At 36.0% G+C, this 23,930-nt stretch overlaps 1 protein-coding gene and 1 long non-coding RNA gene across 11 annotated transcripts; one reads left to right on the top strand and one right to left on the bottom strand.

Moving 5' to 3' along the window:
* Positions 1-2,126: 2,126 nt before the first annotated feature.
* Positions 2,127-12,305, top strand: LOC140788470 (uncharacterized). 7 transcript variants are annotated; one of them, XR_012109026.1, is made up of 5 exons: positions 2,127-2,485; positions 3,347-4,423; positions 5,429-5,539; positions 5,695-5,763; positions 12,174-12,305. It is a non-coding gene; the product is annotated as an uncharacterized lncRNA (long non-coding RNA). The 7 variants fall into 7 exon arrangements; XR_012109025.1 differs by lacking the exon at positions 12,174-12,305 and adding an exon at positions 5,990-6,043; XR_012109023.1 differs by lacking the exon at positions 12,174-12,305 and having other exon boundaries at positions 3,347-3,704; positions 3,898-4,423; positions 5,695-5,966.
* On the bottom strand, positions 5,864-22,066 carry LOC140788469 (CLIP-associated protein-like). 4 transcript variants are annotated; one of them, XM_073137724.1, is made up of 18 exons: positions 21,616-22,066; positions 19,203-19,364; positions 17,861-18,022; positions 16,846-16,943; positions 16,168-16,242; positions 16,017-16,085; positions 15,864-15,949; positions 15,654-15,771; positions 13,642-13,740; positions 13,263-13,557; positions 11,394-13,084; positions 11,181-11,273; positions 10,315-10,419; positions 10,130-10,204; positions 9,991-10,059; positions 9,827-9,895; positions 9,580-9,681; positions 5,864-6,207 (listed from the first exon to the last, which is right to left on the bottom strand). In XM_073137724.1, exons 2-18 carry the CDS (start codon positions 19,276-19,278, stop codon positions 6,049-6,051), a joined length of 3,441 nt encoding a protein of 1,146 aa, XP_072993825.1. In that variant the 5' UTR covers positions 19,279-19,364; positions 21,616-22,066; the 3' UTR covers positions 5,864-6,048. The 4 variants fall into 4 exon arrangements, with proteins under 4 accessions (XP_072993825.1, XP_072993824.1, XP_072993826.1 ...); XM_073137723.1 differs by having other exon boundaries at positions 19,203-19,379; XM_073137725.1 differs by lacking the exons at positions 9,827-9,895; positions 9,991-10,059 and having other exon boundaries at positions 10,112-10,204; positions 19,203-19,379.
* Positions 22,067-23,930: the final 1,864 nt, after the last annotated feature.

Here is a 23,930-nt window from a genome sequence, read left to right on the forward strand (position 1 = left end):
ACATTATCGAGAATTATATACTTTAATCAATTATGACATAATATCTACCGTATATTTATATATTATTGATGATACATTTGTATACTCATTCGACATGGTGCTTTTTTTGATTCATATTATCCAGTATATGATTTACTCTCTATTTGACATCATTGATTCGGTATAAGGTTTATTTACTGAGACTTTTGCTCATGACTATCTTTATTTCTTTTCTAACCCCTTAGATATGTGGTATATAATAGTGACTTGAGATATCCTGAGAAGATATTTTAGAATGATGATGTGAGTTATATGTGCAGGACGATATAGATAATAATTTATATAGAAATTGAGTTATATCATTGTTTATTATATTTGTACTTTATTGTATCAGACAAAAATTTTGTATAATACATGTCAGATTATAGTGTACTTATATATCACTATTTTAATTGTATTTTGATAGTTTGTCGTGGCCCGTGTGGGCTCTGTCAGATTATGTAGTGGTCTACTGTATATTATTGTGGACTTAGATATTCATATGTTAACAAGTTTATTTAATTATAATAGTATGATTTATTTGATGACGGGTTATGTAAGCATGGATATGGTAGTATGTTTTATTTGATGATATCATAATTATATGAGCAAACGAGTGTTTCTGTGCATGACAGACCTTGCTCGGCCTGTCGTGTGCGCCGCACATTCCATGTGGGCACGTGGGCATGCATATGCCCGTGCCGGGCGGGGACGTTACAAAAACTCAATTAATCTTTCATTTCAAGCATGCCTAAGATATAAACCATAAGACCCTATTTATAGATATTAAATCAAAAAGTCCTAAATAAATTTAACTAAACCAGTCTTTCTTATCTTTACGGATTAATTCTTTATTTCGCAGATAGATTCCAAATCTAGAGAAGTCATGAATACCAAAGTTGTAGATCTGGGCGATTTTATCCAACTAATTTCATATTATTCGGATGTCTGTGAAATATTCTATAAATATTTTATCGAAACTACGCAGAGCTGAATTTAGCTAATTAAATAAAATCTTAATCTACTAAGGCTCTAAATAATCAAATAAGATAATTAGACTCAATCCATTGAGCCCAATATCCCTATGATATGATCCGATTTGATCCAGATCGCATCATATATATATACACTTTTTTATTGCTAGATCTCATAAAATCTCTCCTTAAGACATCATTAAAACTTTGTCGACAGGATTTACTAGGGTTTTTTTAGATCTAACCTATTCTCGCTAATAGCTGATAAATGTCTTGTACTAGCGAAAGTAACTACCAAAATATATAAATAGGAATAATAAGAGCATGAGGGTGTGAAAATGAGTTGGATTAACTCTAATAAGATCCGTTATTTAATTTAATTCGGATCTGACTGAGATAAAAAATTTCTATTCGATTTAGATACGAATTTAAATATGGATAAAATTAAAAAAAAAATGGATACAGATTCGGATACTGGTTGGATATAATTTTCAGATTCGAATATGGATATCGAATATCAGTTTACCCACATATTTCTTTTTGAATGATTTACAGTTTTTAGTTTGCTTATTTAAATAGTAAATATTAATATTATTATTAATAATATGTTATATATTATTTGTAGAGATTAATTTTTCTAATTTTATATATATTTGATATACAATTTTTTTTGTTAAAACTCTTAATATTTTTATGTTAATTATATCTAAATAAAAGATCATAATTTCTTTAAAATTCAATCAACATCCATTCTATTTTTATCTAAAAATTATCCCGTATTCATTTAGTTGAAATATAATTTTAAAATTTTCTATCCTTCCAATATTGATACCCAAATATCTATGCTAACTAAAAATATAAATCCAAATAAGGATTTAGCATTATCCAAATCCTCCATCTTCACCCCTAGGCTCAAGGATAGGTTTTAGCTAAAGTTGATCTTAATCCAATGATGTCTGGCCATCTCATCAGACAAACTGTATTTTTTATATAAAAATAAGTAAGGGTTGATAAGAAATAATGAAAAGACTGTGTAAACCATAATAAATACATTATGTAGGGTGTAAAATGAAGAATTCCTTTGAATTTGTTTAAGAACACGTGATGCGGTCACTGCCTACGAGGTAGGCTACTACCAACCGCCTCCCCTTTCGTCTTCCCATTTCCGCCCATCTCTTTCTTTAATCTTCCTCCCTCCTCTTCTCTCCCAGCTCGCGGTTTTGACGAGTCCGTGGATAAGACGCTAACGGAGAACTCCGTCGTGCTCTAATCGGAAATCCGGTCCTCGTGAGTCCCCGATCTCCGATCTATGGGGAGGCACTCGTCGGAGATGAAGCCATTGTTCAAACCGATCGGCTCGGGTCAGTGCTTTCTTCTCCTTTCTTCCTCCAAGGCAATGCCATCGCGCGTTGGCGAATCCCGATCATTATCTACCTTAGTCGCATCTTATTTCGCAACTGGAGCGGATCTAAATTGGGAGATGGATCGTCTTGGTGAGTTCTCTCACTCTTTTTAACCCTCGTTCCTTTTTATAAAATGTTCCTGCGAATATTTGGTTCAATTTGCACTAGTGGAGGTTTCTGTTATAATTCTTGATCAACGGAGAAGGTCGATTTTGTAATTCCTTTTGTTTTTATATTGGAAAATTGAATTATGATGCCAAAAAATTTTCGATGAGATAAAGATTTTCTTGCAAATATTTGGTTTAATTTAGACTAATGGAGATTACCGCTTTAATTCGAAAATTTTCAATGAGGAATTCTGCATGCGAATATTTGGCTTCGATTTAGACTAATAAATGAGATAACTATTAATGCAGGGATATCATAATAATTTGATGGCCTGATTAACAGCCATCCATTTTTCATATTTCTCACAATCAGAATTGATAGAATTCTTTTTTTTTTCTCGGGCAAAATGATAAGAATTAAAGTTTATGTATAGATGAATTTTAGGCATAACAATGAATGATGGGATTTGTAATTCACCCTCTTATCATGTTATATTGAACGAGTATTCACCAACCGATCAAGTTTTTAATGGATGATTTGCGTTTTTTTAAATAAGCCTATCAATTTGAAAGTTTCTGACTACAAAGTAGTTTTAGATTTATGAGTGCCTTAATCCAATGATGCTTGGCCATCACCTAGAAATTTGGCCATAAAACTGGCACGAACCGGTAGTTTATTCTTTATTGTGGTTCGACTTGGAGGAAATTATAAATAAAGACAAGGTCTGAAATGAAAAAAGTGTCTCCTAAAAGTTAAAACTTGTTCAAGAACGCACGATGTGGTCACCGTCTACCACCCCCTCCATCGGCCGCATAACCTTTCTTCTCTTCTCTTCTATTTCAGATCTCGGTTTGAGGAGTCCATGGAGAAGGCGCGATCGAGAAATCCGTCGTGATCTACTCCAAGATCCGGTTCTTGTGAGTCCCTGTTCTCCGATCTAGTCGAGGCACTCGTCGGAATGAAGACTTTGTTCAAACCGATCGGCTTAGGTGAGTGCTGTGTTCTTGTTTCTTCGTAGAACGATTCTTTCAAGATAGTGCAATCACTTTAAGAAAATGCGCGGTGCGGATCGACGGTGACCACATCGTAGTTATATACTCCGCGAACGTGCTCGTGAATCTGATCTTCGATCGATCCCTTCTCTAAGTTGGATCTTATTTGGAAATTGGAGTGAATCGGAGTGGAGATCTGGATCGGCTCGGTGAATTCTTTTCCTTTTCTGTTATAACACTTATTCTTTTTTTTTTCTTATAATTTTTTTTATCTATAGAATCATTATGCTGTTATAATTTTTGATAAATGGAGGAGGAATTTGTGATGTTTCTTCTCTTTTCTTTTACTGGAAAATGGAAATCTGATGCAAATGATTTTTTTTTCTTTTTTTCCTTGTGTAGACTCTGAAGGAAATTTCCAGCGAGGAATTCTTGCGAATATTTTGTTCTGTTTAGACTACTGGAGGTTACTGATTTAATTCGAAATTTTTCGATAAGTAATTTTTCTTAGCAATTTTGGTTTGATTTGGACCAATGGAGGTTAATGTTTTCTAATTCTTGGTAAATTGAGAAGTTGGGATTCGTGATGCTTTTCCTTCGTTTGTTTTTCTTGGAAAAGAATATAAAAGCAGTTTTAGATTAATGTCTGTCTTAATCCAACGCTGCTTAGCCATCATCACAGAGTAAGTAGGCCATAAAACTGGCACATAATTGTATTTTGTTGAAATCCATTAACAAATATAAGGAAATCTTTTTGGTGACTTATTCAGAGAAAAGGGGCGAATTAAAAATAGTGAATGACGCGGGCGATCCCCGATAGTTTTCTACTCCAAGAACTGGTGCTCGTGTCACATCCGATCTCCAATCGATCCCTTCACCTATTTCGAATTGGAATGTATGGATCGGAGTGGAGAGATGGATTGGCTCGGTGAGTTATCTTTGCTTTGTCTTTTCTAACCCCTGTTCTTTTTTATAGAATCTTTACTGGTGAATATAGTTCTTTTTTATATAATCTTTACTGGTGAATATAGCTATAGTTTTGATAGATGGAGAAGGTGGAATTCATGTGATTTTTTTTGGGTACCTTTTTGTTTCCTTTATTTTAGAAAAAGAAATCTGATGTAACTTCTTTTATAATGTTGGTCAATGTGCTCAATTTAGCTATAATTTTCTAGGAGGAAATTTGGACCCACGGTTGGTCATGTTTTAATTTTGGTAATCTGCAAGAGTGTGTTTTGTGGTATAGATTGTCACGCCCATCGGCACGGTTGGCATGAGTCGATATGTATTGTGCCAGTGAATTATTAATATAGATAGATATGTATTATGCTAATAAATTATTGGGGCATGGTATCTCGATAATTTCTCATGCCAACTCTTGCAGATGCATATCATTAAGAATTTAGCATATATTATTTTAAATAAATATGATTTAGGGTCTCTTCATCCCTTCTAATGTCTCTTTGTATTATGATGTTTGCTTTATATAGATTATAAATTTTAGAAATAAAAGAAAAAAATTAATTTTTTCAAAGTTATTTGCCCCAACTTAAAAGATCTAAGTAATTGCGGAAAATTATTATGAAATTAGAATCTGATTGCATATATTACACTAATATAGTGTTGGACTTTATATATCATTTAAAATGTATTTTGAGGCTCTAGTAAAGTTTAACGACTATTTTTTTCTAATATATCAAGATTATTCATTGTGCCAACTACTGACCGACTTAGTATGGTATTATAGCACGTACAGTGCTGAGCTAAGTTCGGCATGCTCCATGATTTTGGTACGGCAATCCTTGATTTGTGATTCTTTTGCTTTTTGGTTTCCTCAAGAAAGAGTTATTAATTCCATATTCTTTGTTGATGCATTCCGAATTTTTAAAACAATCGTAGCTAGTCATATTATTGATTCATTCCCACTTTTCAGCATGGTGGAGAAATTCCACGGAAGGAAGGATTCCTTCGTAATGTCCTAAGGTCATTTCGACGCACTTCCATACGAAGATGAAGGTATAACATCACTTCTAGAGTAGAGAAGGTAATGATCACTTCATATGAAGATGAAGTTATAACTTTTGTAATGATCCCAAGAAAGTTTTGTTAACTTGTAATGTAATGTCTCAAATTTATTACTGAGGAGATCCAATCAGTTTATGATGATGTCTAAGGTCAATTTCATACATTTCCTTTCAGGTCTTCAATGAACTGAAAAGTTTCGGAAACACGGCCAGCATGGTATACTGATCCAAATGTATTCAGGAGGTATGTTTTATAGAAAGAAGTTTCTGATTGCATTATGGCCTACGTATTGCGTGGAGAAATATTCCTTGCCTGCGCAATTTAGTTTAAGTTGACAACAAACTTTTGGAATCCTTGCATCATTTTATTTTTTTATTTGTGCGCCTAACAGATTAGAAAATGTGCTCATTAAAAGTTCAATTTACATTATTGTAGTGAAGGGCTCATCATCTGATGCACTTTTACTTAGGCACAATAATAAATTGGGAGACGAGATAGTAATGCACAGTGCTCATATTTTATCCATGGTTAGCATCTACTGCCTTGAGTATTGATGCTGCCTGCTTGAGAAATCCGTTGTGCATAAATTGTTACTAGCTGCAGCTGTGTGCTATTAAGATCCTCCAAATATGGTAGGAATTCTTTACCTAGAATAAGGTAAATATCAGCCAAACAGAACACCGCCATCTGCAAGAGTTAAGAAAGTGATAATGAGACAGATCTGGACAGAAATACCTACTGCAATTGTAAGCAAGAAACTTTAGGGTGATTGTTGTTCTTTTGATATGCAGTCTAGCTTAACAGCTGTTTTGATTGATCAGCTCTTATAATTAATACAACTGTTAACACTCATTTTAAAGGCATGCAGCAATAGATTTAATTAGACAATTCAAATATATTAAGGGATAATTAGAGGGGTCTGGAGAAATATGGTTTTTGATTTACAATCCCCTAAAAGTGTCATTTAATGCGGGATCAGACATAAAACTGGGTGAAAACTAAGGGTGTAAATGAGCCAAGCAGCCGGTATCTGCTCACGCTTTGACATGTAATTAATTTCTGAGTCCGAGATTAAATCATTTGAGAGCATATCATCGTCAATTAAAGGAGGGGGCAAGAAGCAAAATGGAAGAGGCTAAAATTGAAACTGAAGAGCAAATGCTTTCTCAGCATAATGACAGAACTTGACCAAGCTAGTTAGTTTCAAAATAAACGAGTTTGGGTCTTAAATATTTGTTTATGGCCTGACCCACTAATCACATAGACTAGATTTGGGTCGACCCACCAATTGTCCACTAGCTCATTCACTGTTTTGAAAAGTAAAAAAGGCGGCCGCCATGGGGGGTGGCGTACCGGTCACCTCGCCATGTTGAAAGGCGCCAGCGAGAGGCGGGCCAACACTTTGTCCCGCCAAGTCAGATCTGATTTTGTAAAACTAACTAATATAACTAATATAAAAAAAAACTAAACGCCATGCTGATCTCTCTCATTCTCTCTCATCTCTTGCTGCACATTGGCAAAATCTAGAACAATCTCTTCCATGACCTATGGTAGAGAAAGGCGGTGACCACAGCGAAGGCGATAAGCGACCGATGACATCATGTTTCTCCCACAACATACTCATTACACACACACACACTCTCTCTATCTCTCTCATAGAGTTGAGCCAAGCCTGAATAAAAATAAGGCTCAAAATTAATGTTGAGTCAAGCTTGAGCTCACGTCGGCTCACTCACTCAAGCTCAGCTCGATAAGTTTGAATATATTCTAGTATCTAATAGCTAATATCTATTATTATATCTCACTAAACCTAAATCTCTAATGAAAGTCCCAAATCCCAAATCCGTAATCTTTCTCCCCTCGTAGCCACCCTAAATCCCCTACTAAAAATCCTTTGCAACCACCACCATGGTGGCTCTGTCGGCCACCACATCCAAAACCACCTTCAACGTCGATGTTGTGCCGGAGGTGTAGTAAAGGGTGACAGAGTGGTGATCGCATTAATTGACACGAGCCCGAGCAGCATCATTGAGCAATTCCTTCTCGGTGTCCTCGCAATTGCCATCAAATGTGTTGAGCTGATGAATCCTTTACTGTTGGCACCATGATATTCATGTAGAACGCACCAACTCGCCGCCACCGTGACACCACCTTCCTCTCAAAGCTCACCCTCATCTCCCACATGAACTTCTTACTCGAGTTTTGCATTGAATCGGCTCATGTAGACAGCACCAACTTGCCGCCACCGCGACGCCACCTTCCTCTCATAGCTCATCTTCATCTCCCACGTGAACCTCTTACTCGAGTTTTGCATTGAATCAACTCGGCAAAGTGCATCCTCATTTAATGAATTCATGTCAAATGTAACCCCCCAAGATCACCTACACAAGCAAGCTCAAACCCTTCTCTCAAATCTCTCCTCATGGCGGCACGCCAGTTTCAAATTAGCACTCAATGTCACGAGGGGAATCAATTTCCTTTGTTGTGTTATTGATCATCTATCGTGACATCAAGTCCTCGAATGTCCTCACTGACAATTGGACCACAAAGGTCGCCAGGGTTGTCTTTACTCAACACCGAAGAAGAAAAAGATGAAGACGATAAAGACAGATAGAGATGACAATGACGAAGGCTTGTTTATAGCTTTGGCTTGGGTTGAATAGAACTGAACCAAGCCCGAACAAAAAACTTGGCTCAAAATTAATATTGAGCAACTTGAGTAGAAGTTGGTTCAGTCAAGCTTACCCCTAGATCCAATAGTGTTGAGTAATAGCTAGCACCCATCTTGCCTTTATGAGCGCAACTGACAACAAAGCTACCGACACCATATTGGATTAGTAGAGGTGATCATTGGGCTCGGCTTGCCCAAGCCTACTCGATTTTAATCGATCTAAGCCCAACATGACCTAAGCTTGAGATGGCAACGGCTAATGGTTAGGCTTTTCCTCGCCCGTTCTAGCCCCAAAGCTCGACCTGCTATGTCGGCTTGTGGCCTAGCCCATTATACATGTCTATTCTTGTTGCTTTTTAGTATCACATTAAATATTTGGTAAACTGAATATCAATATATAAATATATTCTTATAAAAGATAACTAAAATATTTTCATATAAGCCTATTATGCCTAGCTTAATAAGATATAACATTTTCAAATTTAGCTAAGGCTGTTACGTCGAGCCCAAGCTATCAAGCCGAGCAAATCGGTCTTTTTATTTTTGGACCCACAGGATTACTAGTCCAATCCTAACATTCTTTAAGTTTACTTTTATTAAGCACATGAAGTTTTACTGACGCTGAAAATATAATCCATGATGCTCGAGCAAATTCATTTTCTTTAAAGGTGATCATGTTAAACATGTCCTATTCCTGTACAGTTCGATAGCCAAAATCTGTTCGAATTGACTTAATGTATTTACGGCATTTACGAACCAACCACATCAATGCAGACTACTCTAACCGGAATTGCGGTAAGAGGGTTATAAAACATGAGTTCTTTTATCTATATTTAACAATGCAATTATAAAGCGGGACGAACTTGGGAGATTATTCAACACAGAGAATTTTTTTTTATCATTATTATAAGTTCTAGAATTTTTTCAGAGGTTCCTTTATTTTATTATTATTTTAAGAACTTTTATAATTTGTTTTTATCTTTAAAAAACACAATGAAATTATTAGTGGAAAATATTGTTTATTGGAATATCAGATGCAACATCTACATGCAAATGACAACCCCAGAGAATAAACAAATAAGTACACGAAGATTTGAAGAAAAATATATTCACAGTATGAAGCTTGAAATGAAAATCAGCAAATCATGTGAATGAAAACCTATATAACGAAACTGATAGATTTTATCATCTAGACTACTGTTTTGAAGACAAATATGTGTTTATGCTCATGTGGAGATTGGTTGCAAGAATCTAAACTTGGCTGCTTTCATATGGGTACAGAAATAATTTTCAGGAAAAGTAATCTCGTGTGAGAAAATTTATTGATTAGTTTCTGGCAAAGGAAGCAGAAAATGCAATGTACCAAGGATAAGAGTTAAAGATTAAACCTTGCGAATATCCAGAACTTGATTGGTAAAAGCATCTAAAACTGCAGGTAGAAATGCAGCTAATTGAGTCATCAACTCCTCCTTTGAAAGCCGACCTACAAGCTGTGGGAGTGCAATAACGTTGTTAGGAGTCACATAATTAAAAATCAAGAGTAGTAGCCTTTGTCATACTGATAAATGGGGTCTCATGAAAAAAAAGAGGTTATAAAATACAATATACAATATAAATTGATCCGAAAGCAATAACCTTCGTCAAACAATAGATGCTGAGCATAAGAAACTTTTCATCCTCATTCACCATTAAAGATATAATACCCTATGGATCACAAAGAAAGAGCTTAATAACATTAATATAATACTAAGACATCCCCCAATTTAGAAAATGCATATATTGCTTGAGAGATTACATACTGTTAGACATCTCAAAGGATTATACTGTGTTACCACAGTAGTCAAGCATCTGTGAGCTTGATTTACAACCTGTAAATGGAGGTAAGAAGTGAAAAAAATATGATGGAACTATTAAACTTACAGGAAGACAGTTTAATACCTCCATGGAAGCATCTTTAGTTGCATGAAGCACTTTTCCAATGACAGTCTCAATACAATCTTCCACTGCCTTGTTCTGGAAAGTAATTACATCCAAAAGTAGCATTAAGCAATAGAAACCTAAGAAATCTCAGAAGTCATATCTGAGGTCCAAGAAATAACTCAAAGTTGATACTGCCCACAGACCTGTTTATCAAGCATCTCAATCAACAAAGAAAGAGAGAGCTCTCTAATGGATGATTCTGGATCGTTGACCATCTCGAGCAATGCAAATAAAATTTGGTGCAAGTACTGCAGATGTTATTTAACATGTCACCAGCATTCACAATTCCAATTTAGTAAAAGAAGCTCAATAAAGTTGGCCTTCCAAGGTAAAAGAATATACTTCTCTACCATGTTATCCAACAAAAGAATATACTATGCTTTTCTTGCTCGAAACAGCAAATAACATCTCACTAAGAGTAATAGAGGAGACTGCGGATGGCCTTCAAATCTCACTCTCCAAAATTTGGAGGCAGTGGATCACTATCTTCCCTCGCTCTCTTATCTCCTTTGAGGACTTCCCTTCCCTCTCTTACTAATTCCTAGTAACTCTCCCTTTTTCTGTTTGCCCTTTTTTTAAGAAAAAGAGAATATATATTGAATATTAGTCATCACGGTTACAAAATGCATTGTTAAAGTAGGAGAGCAAAAACTAAAGTAGCTCAGCGAGAAAACCACTATCCCACGTACACCTATACTACTCAAGGGTTCTACTCCAAAAGATCAGTTAAGAACCATTAAGTCATTGCTATTGGCACTATTGGTAATTATTTTCAAGAAATGCAGTCAAAGCAGCAATAGACAACCTCCACAGCTACTTTTAGTCAAATCATTAAAAGTCAACAAACTTCACTTCCTAGTTTACCCTCCACAAAGGCCCGCTAATAACGTGCATGAGATGGTGTCATGCCGAATTTAGTCCCTTAGCCAGCAATTTTTATAGTTAAGCAGAAGTTACACTGCTGCGTCAATAGAAAACAATTGCTTAATGATTACAGATAAATACCAACCTTGTCCCAAACAGAACGCTCACTGTATTTTAAAAGTTCGAATAACCGATGTAGTGTGTCATGCTTTGAATTCCCATTATTCCCACTACAGACCTGTCAAGTGAATCATATGTAAACCACATGCTCCATTTAGATCCGTTGCTTAACCAATTTAGACTATTTAAACTCTACATGAGCATGAATATAAGTGAAACTCTTGAAGAGACAACAAACCTGATGAATAATTTGGGGAATGCCGGCTCCACCATCTGATTGTAGAACACCTGTATCATGCTGGTTTTCACTACCTAGGTCTAATCCATTTGCTTTATGTCCATTGAAGCTAATCAAATCAGCTTTTCCAGGGGAAATTGTCCATGACCTACCAGTGTTGAAATTGCCCTTGTCCAATGTTTTGCAACTAGTAGCATCACTATTAGAGCCACATTCTTCTTTCCAGTTTGAATTTTGTTGAGTTTGGTCGGATAAAGCCTGACCAGTTCTTGGGGAAGGTTGCTGCATGACACTTACCTTCGTCAAGCCAACACTACTGACTGAATCTGCTGAATACCTACCAAAAGATTGATCTTTCTTTGATATTCCAATATAACCTTCAGCAAAAGATGGTCCAACGAAATCAAACTTGTCCAGGAAGTGTACTGGGCCTTGCTTCTCTTTCTTATAATGCAGGAAATTTATTATATCAACCTCTATCCTAGGGGTATACTGCTTAAGCATGCGTCTCAGTGGTTTCTGTTCTTCAACTGACATACTAAGTATAAAACTTAAAACAGATGTAGGATCAAAATGAGAGTAAATTGATATGAAGCCAGCCACAGCTGATTCTTTCAATTTAACATTCTTGTCATTGAATAGAAGTGCAAGCTTACCAAGCCATAGTCTAATGAAGCTGTTACCAAGATAAGTATCATTGTTTACCACATGTTTACTGAAGCAGCTATTTGCATACTCAACAACAGCTAGTTTTGTCTTAGGATGCCTTTGTTCATCCAGGGAACGGAGAAGGGCAGGTAATAGAGATTCGACGCTGTAAGTCTCACCAACAATTTTCAAGACTGTTGAACATGGTTGCCTGACCAATTCCTTTGGGTCGTTTAACCGAGAGAAAATATGAGGTAAGGTCCTTTCAAGATAACTTTGAAAAGACTTCCTGCAAACTGGAATAATCTCAACGAGTGTTGACAGAGCAGCTTGTGCTACTCTATAATGAGGATCATCCAAGTGCAGGGAAAAGAGGTTCATGACCTTCTCAAAACTTTGTGTAACTTCTTGAATACCTTTTGGTCCTTGCTGCAACACTGACCGGAGAAGATCGAAAGCAAAAATCCTCGTTATCCAATCTGATCTCGGGTTAAGAGCTTCAGTAAGTGCCTCACTAAGAGATGATGGAACATCAATATGAGCAGCCATTTCACCCAACATGAGTTGCCTATCATCTATATTGTTTCTGCCACTTGCTAGAAACCAGCTAGTCATCTGCTTTCTTAAGAGCGGGCGCTGGAAGTTAGGAATATGATTGTTCTGTGAATCTCTATGGACATTATCCTTGTGAATATGTTGCTTCTCAACCTGCATGGTAAGTTTCTTACTCGGTCTGATGTCAAGGGTTCTTTCAATAGAAGTTGGCTTTGGAGAACTTTCATAACTTTTTGAAGTATAAGCCGATGGAGAAGTGGGCAGAAAATCTGGTAATAGGGTACTGACACAAGGTAAATCAGTAATATCTCCTAAAGCTTGAAGTTGTGGAGAGGGAAACTCTGGCATGTTTGGAACATCATTCGTTACAACACCTTTAACAATAGTGGAAGTAGTTGTACCAGATGAACCAGAATTACACAAAGAAATGCTTGTAGCAGGAATAGCAAGAGGAGATGGTGAATCACAATCTGATAGGGAGTCAACACCTGCACTAAAGAGAAAAAGTTAAAACAGTGGGAAGAAAGAGCATGGGAACAACACCTTCCGAAAATTCTGAATCACCTGAAACTACCTACTAACACAATACTGATGACAATTGAGCAACAAATTTACAGATCTAAATCATAGGTATACGACATATTAGCTTCTCTGATAAACCCACACCTTTCGGTGAACTTTCAAAGGCAAAAGCCTCTTCTTTACTTGCGGGGAGAAGGCTTTCGGAGTTCATATCAGGACCTCTTGAGGATGACTTGGTTTGTGACAAAGACATTCCTCCAGAAGAAATAAATGTTCCAGAAGTGATACTTGTACTCTCATCCGTTGCAACTAGAGAAGTAGTTCCTCGTCCAGGAAAGTTTGGGGTAGGGCTGTGAGATAGAACTTCTACTAATTGAATTCCTCCACAAACTGAGAGAGGATCAGTTTTGTGCCTACCACCATCTTCATTGTCTATTATCTAGAAACATTTTAGCAATTGTACCATGAATTTAAGAGTGATCCAAAAAATGTGTTCTTCAAAGTTGCAGATTACTGATGGTACCTTTTGTCTGGCTGGATCAAGAGATGAGAACAGTTGATGGGCGCGTACAGGCCAAATTTTGACAAATATCCGATAGCAAGTCCGTGCAATTGAACGCACCTTTACATTTGAATATCCATTTAGTTAGTAGGAAGGAAAATGTGAATATAAGGGAGAAAAGAACGATGGATGCTATCTAATTTTCAAACAAGCATAGAATAACTTTGGTAGAAATTATTTTATCATTCTCTGGATCTCATGATTACTGAAATTCATATGTTAAAGATTAAGTATTAGATAAAAACCCATGATGAGGTCCCTCTTAGGCCATTAACTGAAAGAAGGAGAACTCTGTTTGTTAGTAATAAATAGATAAACAAATATTGTTAGTCCCTCTAAGGCCATTAGCTGAAAGAAGGAGAATGAATTGATGGGCGCACTTGTTATAAAGAATCATAGGATGTCAGTAGCTTTATTAGTGCAACTCAATGATGACCATGTCGGTTGACAATTGGCGTGTGGATGGTGGCACGACACTTGGCATGTCGAGTTGTGCCGACCAGCACAAGTTGCATGAGATTTAACGTATTTTATTGAGTTGAAATGGATCCATTAGAGTGGTAAATTTAAAATATTCTATAATACCTTTTATTTATCATGTGACAAATATGATATATCGTATGAAGCTTTTTATTTAACTTTTTCCTACTTTAATTATATTATGGAGTATTCAATCACATTATGAAGTGTTTAATCAATAATATTAGTTTTAATAAATATATTCAATCATATGTGTTGTTTCTATTTGATTATTGTTATATCTTTAATAAAATAGTTTGTTACAAAAATGATCTAAAAATAAGATACTCTAATATAGATTTTAATACATATATTTAAATCAAAAACTAAATATTGACATGTCAAAGACACAAAAATATTTTTAAATACACTATTTTTTTTTTATTAACATTGGGTCAAAAGTGGAATCTCGTGTCGTCTAAGAATTGGCACAGCCATTATTGGTGCAACTATAAATAGTAGAGACTAGGGATAATAAGTCCTCTTTGCAGTGGCTATGTGCGATCTTTAACAATAGTACTTTGGAATCAAATAATATGATTTGGTCCAATAACTAGTGGCAAATTCATGTCGTCCTTTTGATCTCCTATTACTAAATAAGTTCCAAGATGATAAATCCAAAGGTTAGACAGAACGCTTGTATGGTCCTCTCATTCAACAAATAAAAACATGAGCGGTGATGATGAAGTGCCTCTCATTAATCAGCCTCAAGGGTTGACTTAGGTTGCTTGAAGCCTAAATAAAACTGATATATCCTAAGATATTCAAAATGAGGTGTCATGGCACATGTTATTTGTTAAAGACATTATAATGATGAATTTAAGATGAAGTTACCACTAAGCTAGAGTCTGCAATTTTTACCATGGGTCTAAGTATAGCAAAACAGATAGCAGTGTCAGTCTATCCTTGATGGATAAGAAAAATCTAAGGGCATATTTGATTCTAAAACAATGGAGGAAGGAGAGTGGTTTTTTCCTGAAACTCTCCACTTCTTTCGGTTGAGAAAAGTATGCTAGGAAAGTTCCATTTGTGTCCCAAAAATAAATCCCTTTTCCAATTGGCTGTTACTGATACCATCATATGTACATCCTACTGACTACCTTAATTCCCTAACCCATCACTTCGTCAACTAAGGTGGCCTGTTACTAGCTTTATTCTACTTCATTTAAACTCTATCGTTTAAATTATAGTGGATACCTTAAATAATAAGTTATTAGAATTTCTATAGTGGACAACTTCTCCCTAGTAGAAGTCCAGGGCGTGTTCCAATAAGTGAGAGATAAGAAAAGCAGGAACTTAGGAATGACTATTTACTCGTCCAAGATAAATGGAGAGAAGCAAGAAGTTTCGAAAATTTCGAACTAAGGAAGACCAAGCAGAACATTCAGTGGACATATGCATGGTCATGTATTTGACGAGTAGTATTTCATGTGATATTCCAACAGTAGTACTACCTCGGTTGTTGCATCTGCTACACAGCATCTTATCAGTTCATCATACAGATCAGCTGATCGTTGTATTTCTGGAGCATCAGCCCAGTATTCAAGCATCAGAAGTGCATATTCACAACACCTGCAATAATAGAACTAAAATTTGAAATTTTATTTTACTGAAAGTGCATATTGTCTATTTAGCTTGTCCTTTATCAGACCTGTTTCTCTTACCTAGCACGAAGAACTGCACTTCTCTCATTCTTTGCACAATCAGCAATGCGGGGAAGAATACGAGCAACCTTGCAGTGGCGCAACATCTGAGAAAGTAACAAGTAACTAAATATAGGAAATCCAATGATAAAAGGAAGAGTTGAATAATCATACCATCTTGATACAGCTGTCTGCTGGTTCAGAAATCACAGTAACTGTTATAACAACGAGCTTAAAGAGAACCTAAGATATATGGTCCCATGGAAAGTCAGTATATATGCAATAATTAAGTTACATTATGGAAAGGGAAAGATGGAAACACTACCGGAATGAATATCTCAGCACAAGCTTCAAAATTCCGTGAAAGTTCCTTTGATAAGAAACTTAATAGGTGGCAGGCCTAAAGAGAGGAAAAACAATAAGCAAACTAGAAACGATCTAACTCCCAAATAGAGTCCTAGAGATGTCATCTACTCCTAGAAAGAAACCAGAATATTACATAAAATTAACAGTACTCACAAAAGGTAATCAAATAGAGAATCTACCAGTATAGATTGCAAATTAGTCAAAATCCTGCTTTATTGAATAATGTGATGTGAAAGTTGGTTTTCACTGTTTTAGGTGTAATACTTGTACAAGTTCCACAAAGACAGACTCAGACATCAAACTGCAGATGCATCTTCTAAAAATAAGAGAAATAAAATCTTTATTAGTCTCTCATCAACGCATTATCAAAAGCAACATATTAATCTATAACAGAGGCCTTATATTTCTGAACTTGCACGCTGACTAACATCTTTATAAGGACCATCAGAAAATAAGGAACTAAAAAATAGGTCTTCACCAGAGAAATCAGGTTGCAAACTCATTAACATAAATATCAAACTGATAAAGAAATAAATACTGATTCTACAGAAATTGGTGATTGTCCGTATCATATAGGAATTTCTTGGAATTAAATGTATACATAAATAATAAACCAGAAAACAAAGAACCATGATACCTGTTTAACAACACTAGAACGTCGATCCAACAGCTGAGTCATTAAAGGGGTTACAAGCTGCTTTAGAAGCGCCGAGAATGATGGATAACCTGTGGCACCTGATAAAAACAGAAGACCTCATATGTAGAGCAAGTCATATGGACATATCCATGTTTGAAGATTTTATAATTATTTTACAATTCAAAAAGTGCAAAATTATCTGACAGAATAAGAAAGTGATTTATTAGAGACACTTAAAAAGCTCATTGTTATCTCAGAGTTAGACCTGGTCAAGTTAAACACCCACAAGAACAGGCTAAGAGTGATCCTAAATTTCTAATAGTTTCAAGATTAATTAAGCTGATCTTCAACTGACAGAGGCCTGTGATACGTCCATCTCAAATTAGTTATGCGTGCAGTTGTATGGGATAGTGTCTCTGCAGAAAGGGAGGGAAGAACTTACTATTAGTTGTTGGAATTACAAGCCTGTTTATCATCTGTTTAATCACATGAATCTTGACCTTGCAGGCAGCTTCAGCTGTTTAAGTCCTTAATTCAAACATAAATGATCTTCAACTGAATCAGTGAAATTTGTGTTTAACATGAGCTCACAGCCTTATAGTAGGCTCAAAATATCTCAGCTCCAAAACACTAGATCAAGATTAAAACAATTTGTAAATGAGTTTGGTTGGTAATTTAATTTATCTTTACTAATATCGATCAAATCAGATTCGACTAAACATGGATTGACTACAAGAGCTACCACAACGCAATATCTTCAAGCAATTAATAGCACCTTAGGAATATATTAATATATCTGAACTCTTGTAATCGAAATAATTCATGAATAATTGAAATATGCAGTAAGATTTTGTGCATTTGCATAGTAACTGTCCAAGTGTATACTTTGTTTAAAGTATAAACTGCTATGAAAGGAATCCAACCAGGTGAAGAGCCAAGAAAAGCCATTAAAAAAAGATGTTCCATATTTATGCATGTAAAAATCCATAGACCAAAAAAGAATGATTAGCAGAACCTCCAAGCACCAGACTCTCAAATCTCTGCATTGCTTTTATCCGGACTGACCATTCCTTATCAGGAGCCAACATTGATGCAACTTTATCAATCTCCCTTATCAATACTTTCTCAGAGTAGACTTTCATAGGTTCAATTGGCTTTTTACTAATTTTACTTTCTCCTGCAACTTACAAGAACTGATTAGTCTAAAGCTAAACAACATCCTAAGGCATGATAAAGAGGCATCATATCAGAAATTGTGATGTATTGGAATAAGCAAGTAGAACATAAACACCTAGGCATCAGTCAGTACCATTTTTTCCAGTACTATTAATGTCCACAGGGAGTACAGTGCTCAAAAGTTTGACATAAAGCACAACATAGTTTCTCCATAACTGACGCAAAATAACAGGTAATAATATATTTGGACTAGGTTTTACAATTAATTGCCATCAAAAAAGCTAAACAGCAAGTTCTGTTCCAAGTTCACAAATTAGCAAGAAATATCAATGTCACTTTATTGCAACAAATAAAGCCTAAGTTTCTCTATAATTGAGATAAAAGAACAGATAGCTATAATGACATACTGAAACGGTTATAACAAGAGATAAATAGCAAGTTTCTGATAGTTCAAAAAGTTCACTAATTTCCAAATCAGAACACTTCCAGGAAAGGGTCCTCTCTCGTGGGTCTCTCAGTTACATGCTAGTTTCATAAGAAACGACCAAAGAATGAAAGAAAGTACTCATCTGCAGTGTAACACAGGAAGACCTCTATTTTTCCAATGTGAACTAATCCAATTGTAAGAGAAAAATGGAACTGGTTATAGACTGTTACATAATAAGCTATTTCTAATCCAACTGTAAACAGGAAACCCCATATATCCTTGCTCATGCATCGTATTTTTTTAAACTCTCCCCAAATTTAGCACTAGGAAACACAGTCTACCCGAGAATATTCTTATTTTTCAAGTACTGCATGACGGCACATGAAAGAGCTTTACACTATATCACAGAGATAATATCTCCTCTCTTTTTTAAGGTTCTCTAATGAAAGTCATGTCGTGTGACTTGATAGATACTATAAGGTTACCTGAAAAAATACGTTATTTAACCTTAAAATAAGAAGAAAGAATCAGTTTGATGAATATCTGTTACATGAATTCCTTATAACTAGTTTTTGAACTTTGTCTAATGCCTAAGAAGAGCACTGTACAATGAAAAACTAAGAACTTTCTCCGTAATTTGTTATTAAACTTGGGACAGCATATTAAATTTTCCAATTTATAATGCCATGATAATTCAATGACATTTAATTGTCACATTTTTCTCTTGAATTAGAAATAGAGAAATAACACTAACCTCCAAGGTGTGAGACTTTCTTCTGATCGCTCTTGGCTATGAGCATGTTCCTTTGATTAACATATAAAAGTTCCATCTCTGAAGCAAGACAGTGACAGAAACCCAGACTTGATATACAAGATTTTGGCTCTATTTTCTCTAACTCTCATTGATGTCTTTCACCTGCAGCATTGATCACTGATGAAGACACGAAGTCAATCTTAGCTTCTAGTCAATTAGTCAGCAAAAACAAAGTAAAAGTTTCTGGTGCCTGAAAATAGATTTCAGTCAATTATCAAGATAGTATAGTATGATAATGTCAAGATATTGAAATAGAAACTTGATAATACAATATGTAACAGCAACAGATTTACCAAGGATAACTCTGCATATGTGCATGGAAAAAGGACAGTTGTGCTCGATAACTTGAAGATTGTTATAGAACTATTGTGAAGACAGCTATAAAAATGTTACAGAAATAAAATGTCATTGTTAGATTATTGCCTAACAATCCTCATACCACCATATTCTTTTCTCCTGCACACTCTGTCCTTATTTACTAAAGTGTATCCTTTTTTAGCCTCAGTAGTACCATGCCAAAGAAAGTCCATTCTTAACTTATCAATTCTCTTACGCACCCAGATAAGTATATTGAAAAAGAACAGAAAATATAAAGGAACTACACTCAGTAGTAATTTATAAGAATGATCCGACCACCCAAAGACAAAAATTGAGAGCTGCTTGAGCTCGGCTTGTTTCTAGCTTGATTTGAGGTCGCTTGCTAAGCATGACAATCACAAGGTCAACTTTTGGATTCATTTAATTAACGAGCCAAGCTCAAGGTAGCCTCGGCTCACTCAAGCTTGGCTAGAACTCAATTCACTTAGACTTAGCTAGAATTAGCTTATATATATATATATATATATATATATATATATATATACAATAGTAAATTTATAAGAATGATCCGACCATCCAAAGACAAAAATTGAGAGCTGCTTGAGCTCGGTTTGTTTCTAGCTTGATTTGAGGTCGCTTGCTAAGCATGACAATCACAAGGTCAACTTTTGGATTCATTTAATTAACGGACCAAGCTCAAGGTAGCCTCAGCTCACTCAGGCTTGGCTAGAACTCAGTTCACTTAGACTTAGCTAGAATTAGCTTATATATATATATATATATATATGAAAAATTGAATATTCTTAATTCAGCATGTTACCCCAATCAGTAAGAGGTGTTACCTATCTCTCAGGATTCCACAGTATGAATCTGCATTTTGCCAAATTCTGCACAACTTCCTTTGTTCCCACATCCCATTAGTCCCACATCAAAGGCTTATATCTCTTGTACCATTTTATATAGCTTATCTGTTCTAAGTGCCATGAGCACTTAAGCGTGCATAAATAGTGCTACGTAGGCATTAGAACATTGCAACATCATGTGATCCCCAAACAGCTTGGCTCAAGCTGATTTCAGGATGCCTCAACTACCACAACCTAGTACATAAATAGTGCTACGTATGATAATAAGACAAACCACCACATACTCTGTAGTGACAACCTATCTAAAAATGGTATAATGCTACTTCGTTTCTGTGTGCTAATACACCTTCATTAATGCTGACTTTACAACCAATTAGTGAATTTACCATATGTACCGAATAAGTAACTATTTAAATAGATATGGCACAATCTCCACCTGGTGACTAGATATCGCCTACAGAATTTTTACTTTATACGCAACTGCACAGGAAAGACAGAGATAAGCATATACAAGTTGTTACATACTGTGCAGATATGCATATGAACCGAGCATCGTAAAAGCTATAATATTTTATACTTGATATAAGAACAGGATTTTTCTATGAATAACAAAATACATATTACGTATATGAGAAGAATCATATTGTGTCAAAATTGCAGATAGTTGTCCCATCTTCCAATATTCTGATATAAATGAGAATTGTGAATCTTGAGTTTTCCTTATCTGATTGTAAGAACAGAATCCTAGCCTAAATGGTGAAGAATTGCAAAAGGGACCATTGCTGGTATTAGCTTCCAACGAAGAATCAAGCAACGACAAGATCATCAAAGTAAACTCCTTTGGGAGATAATAAAAAACTTCCAAGAAACTCGCATATTCAGAAAAAGTTCAAACAAAGTAGAAAAAAATTTGAAAGAAAAAGTTTTTAGAATACCGCCAAATGACATTAAAAATTGCAATGACCATCTGGGTGGCTACAAGCCTACAAAAAGCAAAACCAGTAACTCCAAATTTCTCAAAGAAGGGGAACGCCTGGGCGAAAATATTTCTATCCATGTTGCATCCATAATAGATGATAGCGACTAAAATACGAATTCCTTTCATATATACGGATTATAAACCGGACAAAAATGGAGATAAATAAATCAAACGGGATTAACGAAGCTCATACCTCCAAAAGAGTGACAAGAATTTCTCGAGCCGCAATCCATTCATCTCTAACACTCTCAAACCGCCATCAGTATCGAGACAAGGGTTGATATGCTCTCCGCGCGAAACCCTGAAGTCGCCGTCTTCGAGAAGATCTATGTCAATGACGGAGGCTACTCGCACCCTGGCACCTTCTACTTCCCCATCCTGATCTCCTCCTCCATCTTCTTGGCCTCAAGCAAGATAAGGATCATCTAGGGTTAGGATTTCTACGATACGAGAGCGATGGTTTGGATAGGACGGATCGAGAGAGGGGAGCTCCACTACGAGGCTACTCGCCTCCTCGCTTTCTCCGACTTCGCCATCTCGATCTCCTCCTCCGTCTTCTCAGGATTTCGAGGATGAGGGTTTTAAATGGAAAGATCGAGAAGGTTCGTGATCTAAAGAGAGGAGAAGAGAATGTGGAAGGAGAGAAATCCGAGGACGGAGGCAAGAACGAGGAGTTAACCTCCTTTATATAGGCAGGCACACCATCATTTCATTTCGACATGAGGAGAATATTAGTAAATAGCCACTCTCTTCAATAAATTTACTAAAATGCCACCGAGTTCTTGATCTCTCCTTCCTATTTACCGCATGCAAGTTTTAATGAGGCCGGTCGGATTCATCAATCCTCGTCTGGATTCAAACAGGAGTTGATCCAACCGTCCAATGGCATAATCAGACGGTTGGGATGGATTTAAGCAAGATAAGGTCAAAGCGTAGACCGTTGAGACGTACGCATCGGGGAGAGTCGTCCTCATACGATAAGCCAAGCGGGAGAAGGAGAGCGCCCTACGGTAGATGGGATGTCAAACACGGGAGAGGAAAGAGAAAGGCCAGCCTATCCGACGGCCGTGATACGCTCGGCTACGATTGTCTCTCGACTGCCACATAATTACACAGATACTTAAGAGCAGAATGGACGGCCGTGATGGCTCATGGACAGGTTAACCACCGCGGGTGGGATTTAAATCTTGATCGTAGCGGTAGTTGGGTACAGAACGACAGCAGATGTCGTGCTCTGTCCCAGCGACTTGACGCAGCCACTGAAACAGTAACAGGTTAACAGCATGCAAAATAAATTCGTTGATCAACTTCAAATGAGGTATATTCTCCAGGGGTCCCCTCCAAATGTCAAAGAGTCATTTTTTTTTTCTAAGAGGACTTACATTGGTCCTATTTGCACGTGTAAGCTCAGCGTTAGTCCGATATGATATACTCAATAGTATAATACTCAAATGATTAAAGTCACAATGGCATCAATTATTAAAAATACTATTAAATTTTTACTACTCTCTTTTTAAAAAAAAAAGAGAGATAAAAATGTAGATGGTACCAGTGGAGAGTAAAAGTATAATATATAGATCAGTTTACAAATCTATCACTCAAGATGTATTATAGGATTTATGATGCATTTTCCCATATAATAATATTATTATAATTGCTAGGTAGGAAGTTAGTCAGGGAGATTATAATAAGAGACATTCTTTGCAAATAGACTAAAAGCGATGGAAAGAATGAGCAGATAGACAAGAAAACATCAATGGCGCCATAATAATTGTGTGAAGCACCTAATCCATGAACAATTAAATCATGTATTATATTTTACATCTTGCAAAGTCAAATGATCTTGTTGTTGTAGAAAACCATGCTACTGGTAGTAATTTAAGTATTAACATAATACTTAGCAATGCTGTGCTTGGGGCCATGAAAATTGTGAAAGATTACCAACTCCTTTGCTCAGTTGCTCTGTCCTCATCAGTTGATCTCTACTAAAAGAAAATGACCAATTAGTTCCTTGTTTTTTAGTAGATAATGAGCTCCTTGGCTAGCCAGGCATGTTGTGAAAACTAAAAGTCTTAATATTTCCTAGAATATTATCCATACTAAGTCCAACCACTAGCATTGTTGAGGTCCTACCAATGACCTACAAGTGGTTCAAACAAATAATGGAATGGAATAGAGTGCATTATTGTGATGTTATCTTGTTTCTGTTTCTCAGGAGAGTTTAGATTCAATGTCTAGGCATGTCAAAGTCCACTAAAAATTATTGAAGGTTGTAAGATTTGAGCGAAAGTAATCAAAACCGTTGAATGTAATTATCGATACATTAACATGCACCAGCAATGCTCTGAGACAACCATTTATTTGAGAGGGTGGCCACCTTTAACAACATTAAGAAAGAAAGAAAGCAAAAGCATCTCTATTATTACAAGAGAAGAGAATGTTAATTACTTGGTTAGAGAGAATACGACTTTCATATGCTACTAGTATTTTGCACTTCTAAATCTATTA

Source organism: Typha latifolia, chromosome 5 (assembly GCF_019914945.1).
Source record: "Typha latifolia isolate L0001 chromosome 5, TyphaL0001v2, whole genome shotgun sequence".
Lineage (NCBI taxonomy): Eukaryota > Viridiplantae > Streptophyta > Magnoliopsida > Poales > Typhaceae > Typha > Typha latifolia.

Excerpts from the sequence above, each read along its gene's own strand:
- LOC140788469 (XM_073137724.1), bottom strand. The coding sequence starts at position 19,278 with ATGGAACTTTTATATGTTAATCAAAGGAACATGCTCATAGCCAAGAGC. Across the intron at positions 13,085-13,262 it reads CTTTGAAAGTTCACCGAAAG|GTGTTGACTCCCTATCAGAT; the intron begins GTGTGGGTTTAT and ends TCTTTAGTGCAG. Across the intron at positions 10,060-10,129 it reads CTAAAGATGCTTCCATGGAG|GTTGTAAATCAAGCTCACAG; the intron begins GTATTAAACTGT and ends CTCCATTTACAG.